Consider the following 15,771-nt stretch of genomic DNA (forward strand, 5'->3'; position numbering starts at 1 on the left):
AAGCTATGGTGAAACCATCAAGTCATCTTGGGAAGAGTGCCAACTAACCCAGTAATGAGAAACCCATCACTGCTGGCCTTGATGTGGGACCTAGCAGCAAAAAATCTCCACCACCAGAGCTGCAAACTACTCTGCTTTGTGGTACATTGCTGATTCACAGTCCGCAACACCGCTAAGCAAACTCTACCTAGATATCTCCACAACTCTGTTTGTAATGTTGAATAATGACAGGTTTGGGTCAGTTTCTGTGAAGAGATATGGTGTTGTCATTCACAAACAACTGCACTGAAAAAAGTGAGTTATGGAGAGGTAGTGTACAAATTGGCTGAGCTATATCTTGCAACTGGGATCAACCAGACAAGTTCCTCACAGTTTGCTCCCAGTTTATTTAAGCTGCCTGTGTGTGCTGCATAATGCTCCAGCCACACTTTTCCTGCTGCTCCAACATCACTCTGACATCAGCACTTTGATTTGATTTTCTGTCACTGTTCTCGCAAATTAAATTTCAACCAGTGACCCAAGGCTTGATAGCTCATTATCAAAACCCTCTGAGGCATCTAGTCTTGCCCTTGCTTGACAGTTAACTCCTGAAGTCTCCTGAAATCAGAACCTCTCCCTGTGAAAGCTTGGTCAGACTCAGTGCTGCTGCAAAAGCCTACAGGGATCCATGCCAGCTGCATGTTTTCAATGACAAATCACTAACGATTCCTATTATCACTCCTTAGGCCTTTTCAAGTTTTTGAGGTTGTGTTAAAAACTCCTCCATGGACAGTCAAAGGTTTCTTTTCCCACCTCTCCCTTCAGCTCTTCATCTATAGGGGAATTATTCTGACTTCCTTCTTGGTGAAACCTTAAAAGAGTGTTTTTACTCCTTTTGTTATTCAGCATCATCATTGCAATCAGGCAGACTAATGCAGCCGGGTTAGTGCTCTCTCTGCTTTCTTTTGCTGTGATACATTAATATAAAACTCCCAGTAGGCAGCGGGAATGGAGAAGCTGCCTCAGATCATGCACTGGAGGTCATAGACCCCAACTCTATCTTTTGCAGTTGGGTCTGATGGGATGCAGGTTGTCCTGAATGTATTACGATCCCACTTACCAGCACCTAGCTTGAGCTCAGCTTCTCTTATGCCCAGCTTTGGGTCACATCAACTGGCAGGTTAATAGTGAAGATATAGCCATTGCTTTATTTCCTCCATGCATCTGAGAAGACGTCTTGCCTTGTACCTAGATTATCAGTGCCTTCAAGCAAGAAATTATATTGTGTATAGTCCAGTGCTATAGCACACACTTTTCCCTCTAACTCTTCTTAAACTGTCACTTAAACAAATATCCAGAATGTGCACTGTCAAAATCTTAACCCACCCTTTTCATTCAAGCTAAGAAAATCTCTACAAATGCCAAATCGAGCAAGTAGAACACAGCCACAAGGACCCCAACAGGTCCCTGCTGAAGCCACAGATGGGACTTCCCAGCCTCACATTCTCTTTTCGCCTTGACACAAACTTTGTTCAAGAAGCCAACCTAACCGATTTCAGTGGGGAGACTCTTGATTTATGCTGGGCTGAGATGAGAATCCGGCCATGATTCTTTATTGCCAAGAGCCCAGCAGAAGCCAATTGTGTGTGACGCGAAGCCGCTGCACACCCAACGTGGAATCTGCACAACTCCATAGACCAGCAGTGGTCTAAATAAAAACTTCAAACAAGACATTCTGGCATTGGCCAGAAAGAGTGAAGATAAATAGCTGGAAGCCGCCAAGTTGCAAAGGAAGAACCACTTGACTGTTGGACAGAGAGCAAAGTAAGAGACAGAAATTAGGCAGGGTGCTGGGAGGCTTGTAACACTCCCAAAAAGAAAAGAGGTCACAGTATTTAATTTGATTAATTCATCACTGGTCCGAAAGACTTTGTACTGAGCCTCAGGCAGTGTAATAAACATGCAATCATTAAGAGAGGAAATAAAAGATTGGTTGGGTGGTAAATACTCCAGCTCCTTCTCCCACTCCAGCTTCCCACTTGTTTCCTCTCTCCTTGATCAGTGCAAAAATTGGAAGCAACACACTAAGCAAGTGGTAGCATCAAAACAAAACAACACAACTCACTGTATTTCAAATGCCTTGGTCAAAACACTTTCAAGGAAAGCTTTGACTTGCTTTCCCCATCATTCTTGTTTTCCTCAACAGCCCATTCCTCTAGGAAACGCCCTGAGCAGAATGGAGCAACAGTCATGCTAACTTGGCCTCCTCTCCCCAGGACTGCCAGCAGGCTCAGTGGAAAACAACAAGAAGGATGTTTATCCTAAGTGGGTCAAATTATGCTTTTGGAGGTCATTTTAGTAGTTTTGTTGTACTCCTAAGCATTCAGGGGCCCAAACAGCTGTTTTGATGAATGTAATTGTATTTATAAATAATGGTATTTTGTAAAGCTCCAATGCTGACTTTTATGGGCCAGATGGTACAAACACTCTTCCCATAACTGTGCAATGCCTGTCCCTCACCACAGGACACAGGGGGAGGGCACAACCTTCTCACTGACACAGGTGATGGAAAACTGTTGCAGCTGCTTGAATCTATATAGGAGCCTGGAGTGCCCAATGAAACCATGACAGATGCAGAACTGGGGAAAAGGAGGGTGACTAATGCTCCATACATCCTCGGGGAGTGAAGTTCACACATGGCTCTTTTCTATCCACTTCAAGCTCTACCACTGCTCCCACGCTGTACTCACTGGGCATCACTGCATATTAGACCTCATCATGGCTCTGTACAGCAGGAAACTGCTTTTATCCCCTTTTTCCCAGACAGACACTGAAGTTTACAGTAACCCAGACACTTTTCTGAAGTCACAGGAGAAAGCTATGGTATGGAAGATGAGTCTACAAACCCTGGAACACACATCAAACTGCCTCTGCATCTGTGCACACGCTGCCATATGACACCAAGGTACCATCGAGTCAAATGACACTATTGAAGAAAGCAAGGTTACTTGTGTTTGTAAATTGATATCTGATGAACTTTGTTCATCACCTGCTTGTCACTTCCCCTTTCTTGTTCCAATATGTAAAGGTGCATCCATAAGTAGTACATATGCAGGATCCAGCTAGTATAGACATTCATATCATGTCTCTGAGCTGGTCAGATGGAAAAATGTTCATCAAATATAGTGTTGGACCACTGTTTCTTGTATTACTGAAATAATGTGTCGACTGCAGAGTAATGAATCAACACTGTGATTCTGGAACTACATAAAAAATCATTCATAGAAAATACTATTATACAAAAATCAGCAAAATTTGATTAATAAGGCAGTTGTGTAATCTTATTTGCCTGCATCTTACATATATATTCAGGAGAACAAATATTGTTACCCACTGCCGAAATATAGATCTTTTCTCAGAGTAAAACTGTGGCTGATTAAAGCTTCATGATAACAGTCCAGAACTACATATGCTGTTTCTTAAAAACAAACAAACTAACAAATAGAAAAACATCCCTCTCAAACCAAAACAAACTCATGGTGGCTTGGCTAACATGTCACCATGTTTGTTTTTGTGCATAGCAAGTCCTGTTTTAAATCACACTAATGCATTTGACTTCTGAGGGAGGATAAACCAGACATTTATTCAGTGCTGTGTGGCAATGAACCATTCCAGCAGGAAACTGATCTGTGGAGGGGAGTTTTGTCAGGGAAGAAATCTCATCTGGATAAATGACACTCCTCAGCAGAGCATGGCTACATATTTGCGTGTTGTACTGACATCAGAGGAATGCTGTTCATTTGTTTATTGTCACTTTTCTTCCACTCCTCTAGTATTCCTCCTTTTCTCCCTTTGGAAAGCTTAATCACTGAATGTAAGGCTTTTCAACAGGAACAAAGGCACTTTCAAGATAAAAACATTAGAAAGTAACTTTACATAAATACAACATACACTTGTGCATTTAATAAGCGTAGTTTACATTTGTACACACAGACAGCACAGCCCTTCTGCTCCTCCTGAAGTCATAGGGGCAAACACTGCTCACTGTGTGACGTCCATCCTCCATCTAATGCTGATTCCTTCTGAGTTAAACCAGCATCACACAGACTAGCTGAGGAGGAAAGGTCAAATCAGAAGAAATTCAGCTTGTAGCACTGCTGGACTTCGAGGGGGAAGGCGTGGTGGAATTGCAGGTAAGTTAAGCATTACTTTGTAAAGCACGTTTGTCATGCTAACTATCCAGCATTCAGAGACTGATGATTACCGCCTTCCTAATAGATGCATATGATTAACCTGATATTCCTGTAAATTTACTGTGCATGGTGTCTGTGCTATATCTGATGAAACCCATGTACTTATTACCTGATCTTTGAGCCATGATGCCCAATACGCAAGCAAGGCTGTCTTTGCTTGTATAATCATGGGTTTAAACAAAAAGAGGCAGAAATACTGTGAGCACAAAGTAGCATAGCCCTTGATTAGTCTCACTACAATGAGAAGCAGAAACACAGTCCCGTGTACAGTGACTTTTGACTTCTGCTTCACCCCAGCTACATCTTGGCCTGCAATGATTGTAACTAGGACACAATCAGACAGGTTGTATACATAAGTTGACATCTTATCTACATACCTTAAGATGTTAAATGTGCTTTTACTCATTTGCCCTCCTAAGTAAATAAGGAAGAGGTAACCATTCCTACTTTTTTTCCAAGGCACAAGCTATGCCATTGAGACTGGTCATCAGCAATGCAAGTCTCTTCTTCAGCATCATGTATGAAAGCGAAGCAGGCAGGTACATGCAAGGAGATGTGCAGTTAGCTATGAGGACTTCTTTAAAACACAGCTCTGCCCTCAGTCTCCCCAGGCCAGCTGTGGCACCAATATGTGGCTTCTCCCTGGGTCCATCACCCGGGGCTTTAGTAACTACTGGAGAGCAGATGAAAGGATCAGCCATCCAGCTGTGGATGTGCCTCAAGTCACAGAGTGCCAGAGGGGCCACAACATCATTTTGCAAATTCATGAGGTGTACCTCTGGCTTCAGGAAGAGGAGGGAGGGAGTCAACCGCGTCAACGCTTGGTGCACACGACTTGAAAGTTCAGTTTAGGACAGGTGTCAGACTCATTTTCACTGGGGGCCGCATCAGCCTCGCGGTTGCCTTCAAAGAGCCGAATGTAATTTTAGGACTGTATAAATGTAACCACTCCTACATTTATACAGTCCTAAAATTACATTCGGCCCTTTGAAGGCAACCGCGAGGCTGTTGCGGCCCCTGGAGAAAATTAGTTTGACACCCCTGGATTACAATGTGCCCAAGTGACAGTATGACTCTGGCGAGGCAGGATCTGAAATGCCTTTTGCTGTATCCTTGACTATAGGTCAGACTAATGCCACTGGACTAGTCTTCTGCATTAGCCAAAGAGGAAAGCAGGGTTTAATTCATTTTGATTAATCATTCTTTCTAAATGCAGGAGGGTTAGACCCGCACAAGGAATTTTACAAAAAATAGGAATTTCAGAAAAATGCAGCAGGAAGCAATTGGTCATGGGGAGTGGATGGGAAGGAAGGTGGGAAGAGTTATTAATTAGTGTTTGTGGAAAGGATTCCAGTTTCTCCAGAACAATAGTAGAGAAACAGGCACTGCACTGGGAGAATAGCCATATGTATTAACACTGCACATTTAACCCCAAGAGGTCTCAAGAGATGTAAAATGAGCCAAAGCTCACAAGGTCCCCACTAATAAATGGCCAGTGGTAACGATCCTAGAATCATAGAATGGTTTGGGTTGAAGGGACCTTCCAAGCTCATCCAGTGCGCCCACTGCCATGAGCAGGGACATCTGCACCAGCTCAGGTTGCTCACAGCCCCGTCCAGCCTGGCCTGGGATGTCTCCAGGGATGGTTCATCCACCACCTCTCTGGCCAACCTGGGACAGGCTCTCACCACCCTCAGTGTCAAAAATTTCTTCCTTGTGTCTAACTATGACATCCCAGGCTGGTGCAGTGCAGGGAATGGATATTTGCAGTGGCCAGCCAAGGTGGCTGGTGGCACTCCCTCAATGGGACCCTTCACTCTTGGTACAGATTTCTTGTGCTAGGACTACAATGAGTTCCTACAGAAAGAAAGAGGGACAACTCTTCTCTTGACGTCCTAATCTTTCGAGACTGTAAAATCATACACAGGCTTTAAAGTTATATGGTAGGACTGTTGTACCATATGCATGATTATTACATAGCACCAGAGGACACTGGTATTTTCAGAAATGGCTAAATGCTATTACAACACAGATAATAATAATAAAAATGACAATACAATGCCACCTGCACGAGTAAACTACACTGAAACAAACTGCACTTCCTGAGTGCCAAAGAGCACTAAATAGTTCTCTCGTCACTCTTAGCACAGATATCTTTACCGAGCGTCAATGGTTTTTGCTCCATATTTCATCTCCATCAACATACATTGAAGTTGCAAATGGCATTACTGAGCATGCCAAAATGCCCATGCAGTAAAGATAACACTGAAATTGTGACATAAATCTATTTTCAGCTTTCATCTGAATATGTCTCCTCTTATCTCTGTTGTATATCATTTTTATATTGTGAAAGATTACAAATACCGAACGGCAAAAGCAATCAGGCTATGGAAATTGTCTCCTGGGACTGAACTATGTGTTCTCATAGTGGGTTTTTTTTTATTATTATTTTACCTTTTTTTTTTAATGATTAGTCAATCACTATTTAGCCACCTTGGGGAAATGCAAGGTGAATTAGGAGAAAGAAGGTCAAGGTTATAATGGAAAAGTTTAATCCCTTCTCAGTGGGAACCAGTTAATAGCTATGGCTAGACTCAAGTGTGGACCTCTGTTGGGAATCCCAGTGAAGGTCAAAGACAGAGAGGAAAAAAAAGCTGCACTGAGATCTTAGACAGTCATAACCAGACAGATGTTCTCAGGCTTTAATGAGCAGCCTTAGCTCCAGGCCTTTCTTGGCAGAGCTGCTTAGTTTTAATATTTTTCCTTGTAGTGCAAGATATGGCTCTAGTTAGCTGGCTTTGCTTAGTTAACTGCTGATGATTTTTCCACCTAAATAATATCTTGACAATGAAGAAGCCCTTTCATAATCTGTGACTTGATAGATTAGGTCATCGGAAATGATGTGCAGTTGTATATGAAAAACGTAGAACTAAATAAAAATAATAATTTTATTTCAAATGAGGACTAGTTTTAGAAGTTTAAACAGCAAAGCTGATGGAGCTCCTACTGCAAGATCTACCACTCCATCTTATGTTTTTATCATCATGGACTATAGGTTGAAAGAAAATAACTTGAAATGGAATTTCTTCTTTTTTACCAATTCTATTTCCAAGTCAGCCTGGTGGAAATCATGGCCTTAGTTTGGAAACTCATTTGAGTTCAGCAGTGCTGTGAATTTTCACCTGACAATTTGCTACATCTAAGTGAAATATATTAAATTGGGAAGTACCAGCTTAGCAAACATCTTCTGTTCAGAAAGCAAAAAGGCTACAAATCCAACTGTTATCAAACTGTGAAACCAGTAATTTCCACTAAACAAATAAAAATTTTGCAGACTTTTCAGCCTTTTCTGATAGGACAAAACTTTCTTAATGCAAAAGCCACTGCAGTACTTGGTGGAGAATAATTTTGTTCTTCGACAGGCATGTAGCAACCCTCATATAACCAGTGATTGAATTCAGTCTCTTTTCCAATATTTCTGGGTGTGTCATTTCTGGGAGTCACAATTGGTCTGATATAATACAATGCCATGAATGGGAAAGTTTTCATGGGATAAGCTCTCATTTTAGACTGCTTTTCATAACTATAGATCAGATCCTGCTATTGGTGAAGGAAATGGAAATGTCTATGCGGCTTAAGCATGAGCAATCTTTGGATCTCCATCAATTTCAAGTCAATAAAATCTTAAGAGCCTTACATTGGCAGGTTATACAAATTCTTTGCTCTATCTGTGTTCTCAGCTGATTCTCTTTTTATTTTGGAGGCCATGAATTACATTTCTTTGAAGCTCTTTTTTAGCACATCAGAATCTCATCCACCACCGGTTAGTTCAGTAAAGCTCAAGCTTTTCCAGAACCAAATGTGAAATCTGCTTTGCGATAAATATCTGATGGTCCAGGAGCTCTGGGCTTGGTCCCAAGCTAAATTCATTTATACTTTAGCAAAACACCTGCCTCTGTGTCATCATGAAGCAGCTCCTTGTTGTGAAGTACAATTCAGTCTCTCAGACAAGATTCAGATTTCCCCCTTTTTCCCCCTCTGCAGGAGAGGAACAGATGTCCTTAGCAGCTGAAAGGAGCTTCCTACCTCCTCATCTACCCAGCTTATATTTCCAAGTCATGAGTCCTAAAACTCTTCAGAGTCAATCAGCTAGGGTTCATTGTTTCCGTGACACAAGTCCTTTCCCACAGCCACGCAATGCTCAGGATAATTACTCTACACTGCACCTGCTGACTGGAAGTGACAGATTTACAATAGGGTTGTACCCAGGGTCTCCATATATTCAGCCCAGCTATCACTGTGATGAGTCCCTCTGGATCAGCAGTACACCACACCCATAATGGGACACTAACCCAGTCCCACAACTTCCCACATGTCTGGTCCATCCCACCAAGAAATGGCTTTTGTACATTTTGTGAGCTGGAACAGAGACACTGCCCAGTACTGTGGATTTACTCCTCACAAAGTCTGGGCAATGACTACCACCCTGTGACATGAGACACTAATAAGAGGGCTGCCTACCTTGCCAACAGGTATTTTAATTGCTGCTGTTGCAGAATGCAATGGTAAGATTTTTGGAGCAAGCACAACAAGGTCTGAAATACGGGTGAAGGCAGGACAATTATTTATAAAAATGCTGTGTAACGACTCAAAGACTTTTAAAGGTTTTGGCTTAATGTGTGGTCAACATTTCTGTCAATCTCCCCAGAATCTGGCTGCAGAATGGAAGTTAATTACAAAAGGACAGATAAGTTATTGACTCATAAACATATTTGCTGTAAATGGCAAGTCCCTCTTTGTTCAGTATTAAAATTTAAATGCAGTAAGGTAAAACAGAATAAAGCAGAGCTTACCTGAAGAGGCTGAAGAATCATAAGTACTTCTGTCCTTCCTATTTGTCCTGAAGGGCTGAATGTCCTTTTCCCTGTAAGTTCCAAACCCTTCAAAGCTTCTTCTTTTATTCCCACTCACATCGTTGTCCCGCTTCTCGCTTGAGGAATTCATTTCGCCAAACATGTCCAGGGATTCTGATCTTCCATTGCTCTCAGTATTACCAGAGTATCTCTTTGTGCAAGAGTCAATGGGATCATTGCTTGAATCACTTTTATCTTTACTCTGTGTCCACTGCTGGGCATCAGAAAGTGATAACGTAGACAGCGTATCCACTTCAAAGTTACTCTTTGAGCCTTTGTGTCCAGTTTCACAATGCTGGTGCTTCTGCTTCTCCTTATGCTTGCTTTTCTCGTTGAGCAAGGAGAGATCTTTATCTGAGCCACTTAGCCTTTCATTGATCGCATGGCTGGAGAAGCCAGTGGACTTGCTAGCAAAGAGACCACTCAGATCTTCATGTGTCCCCAATATCCGCTCATCCTTATGCTTGTGCTTATGTTTGTGTTTCCTTTTGTGAAGTCGGCCACTTGAAAGGCTTGTTCCTCCAACTTTTGGAGGAGCCAAAGAGGACTGCATGTCTCCAAGGCCCATTCCCACAGGTGTTTGCAGGTGCACTCCATGTTTTGCTTTATGCTTGGCAGTGGTGGACATCTTCATATGAGAGCTTGCATGGAACTGGGGTGGGGGCACGGTAGGTCTCATAAATGGGGAAGCCGCTCCGAGCGTGTGAGACAGGTACAAAGGAGCTGGATATTGACCATAGTAACCAAGATTCATCATAGGCATTGATGTGTAAGGCATTCCATAGGGTGCATAGTAACTCCCACTGGGAATAGGGTAACCGAACCCTTGTAAAAAAGGCACCTTTGTCATGGTGTCATTGGTTTTGGCAGGTCTACCACGCTTCTTCTTAGACTTCATGTCAGAGGTCCTGCGAAGATAGAGCAATGGGTCATACTGGATATATGGCACAGGGTAGTAGTGATCAAAATTAATCCTGAAGATGCTGGGATATGGATTCTCATGATAAAATGTGTAACTTCTATGGGAAATCCTGAACATTTGAAACTTATTAATGAGTTCCTCAAGGTCTGCCAGAAACTGGAGGTCATCTCTGTTCTGCAGGCTTTTCCTTTTCCTCTTGTGCTTTGGCTTTTTAATACTCTCATGAGAGAGAAAGTTATCCACAATGAGATGTTTCTGCCGGTGACCGTGCCTGTTCTTTGTGCTGGTGTCAGATGGGATAGCCTCTGGATTGTCCAGGGTGCAGAAATCAAAGGAGTATCTCCGACGGGATTCTGAGCTTTTCTCGGCTTGGTCAGAAGTGCTGTTGTTGTCTGTACCTATCCCACTGTCGCTCGGTATGGTTTCCTCGCTGTGAGACTCACTCACCGGTGAAAGTGTGACTTCTTTCAGAGAACCTATTTCACAGAGATGGGAAGGTGAATTAGCCATTAACCTGGGTGGAGACAGCTTCCAAGTTCCACTGTGCATTCCCTTCTGGGTTTTTGTAGGAAGAGCACTGATAGGTTGAAGATTTGGCATAGTTTTTAACTCTGAAAAATTAGTTTCAGTGCTTGCAGGGCTAAGGTTGCCATTAATCCCCACTAACTGTGTGGAAAGCGGATGAATAGCTGCTGGTGACGATGCCACAAGTGACTGCAGGTTCGAAGGCACTGTTGGGTTTTCTGGCTGGCTAGAAACAGGCCTTGAGTGCTTGATGGCTGTCTTAGGTTCTTCTGGCCGAGGCTGCAGCTCTGCTCTTGGCTTTCTGCCCCGTTTTTTACCAATGTAGATAGTCCCCCTCTTGCTGACATTGATCTGCTTCCCTAGTCTGGCATCAATGGTAGCTGGCCCAGCACTAGATGGTGGCTGGACTTTTGCTTTCAGAGCTATGCTGCTGGAGCAGGAGGACAAGATCTGATTGAGAATATTCTTCCTCTTGAGAGTCTTCATTTTATTAATGGTCTTGATGGTCTTCTTATCCAAGACCCCAAGCTTCCCGACCTTTTTGTGAAACTTGAGTTCACTGATGGACTTGTCCTCTCCTGGGACCATCTGGGCCAACTTGGCCAGATTCCGTCTCCTCTTCCTTTTCTTTGTTCCTGGAAATTCACGATTGATTGGACTCACTGGGCTGGTGGATGTTCCCTCATGGATGGTTTCAACAGTCAACAAAGGCTGTTTCTTTGGTCGTCCTCTTTTTTTCTTGACAGGTGTGATCACAGTAAGACTGTCCGTATTAGTATACAGAGGGCTGGATGGTGTGATGGGATAGGCTGAAGGAGGCTCCACCATCAGCTTCTCAGATGTTGTCATAGAGGTCTCCCGAAGGATAGATTTAGGCTTGCTGCAGGTCCATCGCCGCTTAGCTGCATGTTTGGGATGCTGGATCTCAGATAATTTGTCAGCTGTGGGAAGGTCGGTGGGTAGGAGAGTGGATGTCACAGCTATAGGCTTTCTGAGTCTGGTGGCACTGTTGGGGGAAGCTTTGTCGGTGAGCACACCACTGTCAATAGCTACTAAAGGGGACTCATTTTCAATCACTTTCCCTAGCTTTGTGACTCGAAGATCTTTTTTACTCCCTTCTGGTTGAGAGCTAGTTCTGCTTGCTACTTCACTGCTCATAGCAAGTCCAGAATGCAGGCTTTTCTCCTGGATAGTTTTCTCTATGGAAGATTTTGTGGATTGCCTTTTTTTCCTTTTGTGGCCAGATGTATCCGTTGTCGGGGACTTTATTGGGATAGTAATTCGTACGTGACTGGCATCACTTTCACAACTGCTAGCAGAAGTGGAGTTTTGCTTCAAGGGTGATATATCCAACACACTGTCCATCGAGTAAGACTCCTTTTTCCCTTCCATGCTGTCATGGGATTTGCTGTCAAATGCTTTCTGAGCACTCTTCACCCATTCAATGTCTGTGGTCTGGATGGTTTGACTCATCAAGTCCTTTTTGCTGAACTTCTTCTTCGTACTCCCAGTGGGCTGATCAGGGGCCTCCAGCTGTACACCTCCTTCTTGATCACCGAGAGGGAGAAGCCCATTGCACTCGGAGGTGCTGTTGGGCTGGGCAGCTGCGCTGATGCTGTTGGGTGATGGGACTGAGCTGCAAATGGCAAGCTCTTTACTACTGGCTGACAGCTGCCCCCATGCGCTGCTGGCACAGGACTTCTTTGCTTGGGATTTGCTGAAGGAAACTCCTGGCTCCGGAGCAGAGACCTTGGTGGCACTAACAGCTTCTCGACTGGGTTCTGTGTTGATGAAGCAACTTTGAGAAGCAGATCCTGTGTCGGAGCTTGCCGACCAGTCGAGATGGTGCTGGTTGCTGCTTTTCTGCTGGTGCTTTGATTTTAAGGTGTCACCGGTGAAGTCCTGTTGGAGGCCCGGATCATAGTGAAGAGTAGAATGTTTCTGTGGCCTGTCATAAACCTGGAAAGTAGCAGAAAACAAATAGCAAAAAAAAAAAAAGAAATTAGTTTTTCAGTCCATTTATAGCCCCTTGTTGAAACTCTTTATTTGTACAGTGAATGACAATTCTTCTTAACCAATGTCCTTGTAAGGGTTAGAAGCCTGTACAAAGTCTTCTTATACTTGAGCCAAATTTGCATTTAGATTAATGCACTGTAAACAAGTTTTGTTTTGTTTTTCCATTCTAAAAACAATGGAAATATTTCTATAAACGCTGAATTGCTAAGGAAACACATTCTATTGATTTTTAATCTAAACCAGCAGTAAAATATTCCCTTTCAATGGATGAATGGTACAACTCAACCTCCTGGTGAGAATCCTTTTTTGCTAAAAAATAATCCCTCACAGAACTTGATGCTGAACAACAGCAATTATGCTCATTGTTGTAAACAATAAAAATGCAAAATTATCTCAGAAGTTGTAACAAACAGGAGGAAAACCCAGGAGTCCACTTCCCTGTGAAGCCTGGATCTGCAAAGATTTACTTGCTCAAATTTCCACATAGAAGTCATCCCCACAAACTTAGTGCTTAAAATCATATGCATAGCATCAAGTGTGTGAGGCCCTCTTGACAGGATTTGCATTACTCCCTTTCCATTTTAATAATCTGCTATTTGCAATGTTGGTAAGAGATATTTTCAATATGATTTCCAATCCGACAGCAGCTCATCAAGCTGCAGAGGTTACAGTAAGGGCAGAATTATGCTGAAGACTGTTAGAGAGCAAAAGAAAGTCTACTTTTTTTTTCTCTTAGTGGGCCTCCTTCAGCTAAAGAAATTATGTTTGCTACAGCTGTAACCTTTCAAAAAGTCTCTTAAAGCAAAAAAAAAAAAATTACTTTCATTAACTGACCTCTTCCAGCCATTTGTTTTCTCCTCTTACATTTAGAAGCTTATTTTGTAAAGCTCTGGATCAAACTGCAACTGATTTGGTACACCTAGTACTGTAAACAACTGTTCTTAGCAAAATGTAGTGACACCATCCCAAATGCCAAATAAATGATGAGAGACTCAAAATAAGTGTGTAACCAAAGAAAGAACAATAGGAAACAACTGTTAAGTGTCTTGTGTTTCTGCAAACACCCTGTTACAATTTTCTATCAGCAGCTTTACATTAGATTCCTGTTCGGGGTGTTTGCAACAGAGTGCAAGGAGGCTGCTGGTGTAAGAGGGTTTTGAGCTGGGAAACAAGGTGTCCTCAGTTCTGAGCAACTTCAGAGGGATTTGAAAGGTGCTAAAAGCCTCCAATACTATGGGGCATTATTTAGTGACCAGTAAACATACATGCTATTGGCAAATTGATGTTGAGATATCCTTCATATGTGTATAAAAATGGGCATGTGGCATTTCTGGAACAGGCAATAACGATGAGGCTGTTCTGGTCTATCGTCTGAGGAGTAATCAGGGGCTCTTAAATCCTGTGGATAGTTCAGCTGTTGTGCACATGGACCAGCCATGCTCAGGGAAAGCAGAGATTTCCAGGAATTGTGGAGTGAGAAAATGAAAGCATGCAGCTGCGGTGGAGCTGCAGATGTCGCGGGAGAGTGACACCCGGTTTCTTCAGGCTGAGAAAGGAGCCGAAAGCATAAACAGCCCTCGGGGAATGAATCCGTTCCTCCTCCTCCTCCTCCTCGCACCGGCCTCCTGAGCAAGCCACACAGTGCACAGCAGCCATGGCCCATGTTGCTGATGCCCTCCTTTGGAAAACGGAGCCCACCCACCTCCATATCCTTGGGATGAAGCCAAGGAGGGGTCGAAAGGAAATCAGCAGCACTGGCATTGGAGTTTGATAGTTTGAATTTTATTTTTTTTTTTCTAGTGATCACAAAGCTCTTAAGCTTCGTTTTACCTTAACTGTTAGGGTCTTCTCCTGTCCCCAAGCCAACAAGCCTGCTGTGCTGTCAGCTCAGGACCAGGAGGTGTGTGGGAGGTGGACATTCCCCGGTGAAGTCCCACCAGGGCCCTCCATACAAGCCTCACATGAAGCATCATCTTCCTGAGGTACCACGATTTGTGACTTGGAAAAGCCCTGGAAATGATGAGCTGTGGTGTCTATTGGCCCTCAGGACCTGCACTGAGGTGGTGCCGGAGTCCTTGTGCGCAGATCCTGGCCTTATGGCTGCCATGAAAGCAACTCCCTACATGTACTTTACTTCCAAAACGCTGAGCTGTGAAAATAAATGACGTGAAAAATTTCATTTGGAAGACACAAACAACAACAAAAAAAAGATAGAGTTACAGCAGTGAATGAAAATATCACACTCTGGCAACACCTTGGTCCCTCCAAATCCACTGCACATGCAGAGATCTCTAGCTTAAAAGGAGCAATAATCTCTGATCTGTATTTTGAGGCAGTTAATAACTGCTCAGAACTGAGAGGCCAGCTATATATCAGCGATAAATGCTGATATATCGCTTGGCTCCTTGAGCCTCATTTCCTCAGCCTGCACATTATAAAATGATGATGCAACTTCCAATATATCCCTAATGATAGCCTTGTCATTACTCCAGCACCGCAGGCCACCACAACATCTATCTTACAATTCATGAGAAAGATATGCCTATGTCATCAAAGGTGCCAACTCTGGAGGCATTTAATCATGCGGATAAGCACTCCAATTTCAATAGGGCTTCAAAAAACAACCAGTCTGCAGGATCAGGGGACTCCATTTCCTAAGCGGGATGTCAAAACTATATATCTGCCCAAGCACATAACAGTCCACTGGGTTTCCTCATACAATTTCTTCCAGCATAACATTTACTATTTGCTTTCCCTTGCCAGACACGTCCATATCAACCCAAAATAATTCTTCCGCCGCAGAGCAACCAGAGATCATTTGGCTCTGGCATGTTGGGTTTCACTGGCTGCAATAGATATATGGGGACTTTTTACTCAAAAGCACTGGTAAATCAGTTGAAAGTACTGCAGACAAGTATATTTTTTTCCTTGTGCATCTATCTGGGTTGCTGTCTGATCCCACCAGTCCTAATGTTTATGCTTCAATTTTCCCTGCTGGGTGAACAACACCCTAAGAAGCCAACAAGGTCAAGCCCAGTGACCTGACTCTCCCCTGGGCTGTCAGAGAACATCAGAGGTGCCAGCACACTGAGGGCAAACAGGACTCTTCAGAAAACCATATCTTGGTGCCTTTCACAGAAATTTGCTACTTTATTCATCAGTA

At 43.2% G+C, this 15,771-nt stretch overlaps 1 protein-coding gene across 2 annotated transcripts in view; it reads right to left on the minus strand.

Annotated features, from left to right (window-relative positions):
• Positions 1 to 15,771, minus strand: part of SETBP1 (SET binding protein 1) — a 264,875-nt gene that overhangs the window by 71,791 nt on the left and 177,313 nt on the right. For both annotated transcript variants that reach the window (XM_065656408.1, XM_065656407.1), the window contains one exon: positions 9,086 to 12,551. In XM_065656408.1, the coding sequence (XP_065512480.1) occupies positions 9,086 to 12,551 (3,466 nt within the window). The remainder of the gene's footprint in view (positions 1 to 9,085; positions 12,552 to 15,771) is intronic.

This window comes from Caloenas nicobarica, chromosome Z (genome assembly GCF_036013445.1).
Source record: "Caloenas nicobarica isolate bCalNic1 chromosome Z, bCalNic1.hap1, whole genome shotgun sequence".
Taxonomy (NCBI): domain Eukaryota; kingdom Metazoa; phylum Chordata; class Aves; order Columbiformes; family Columbidae; genus Caloenas; species Caloenas nicobarica.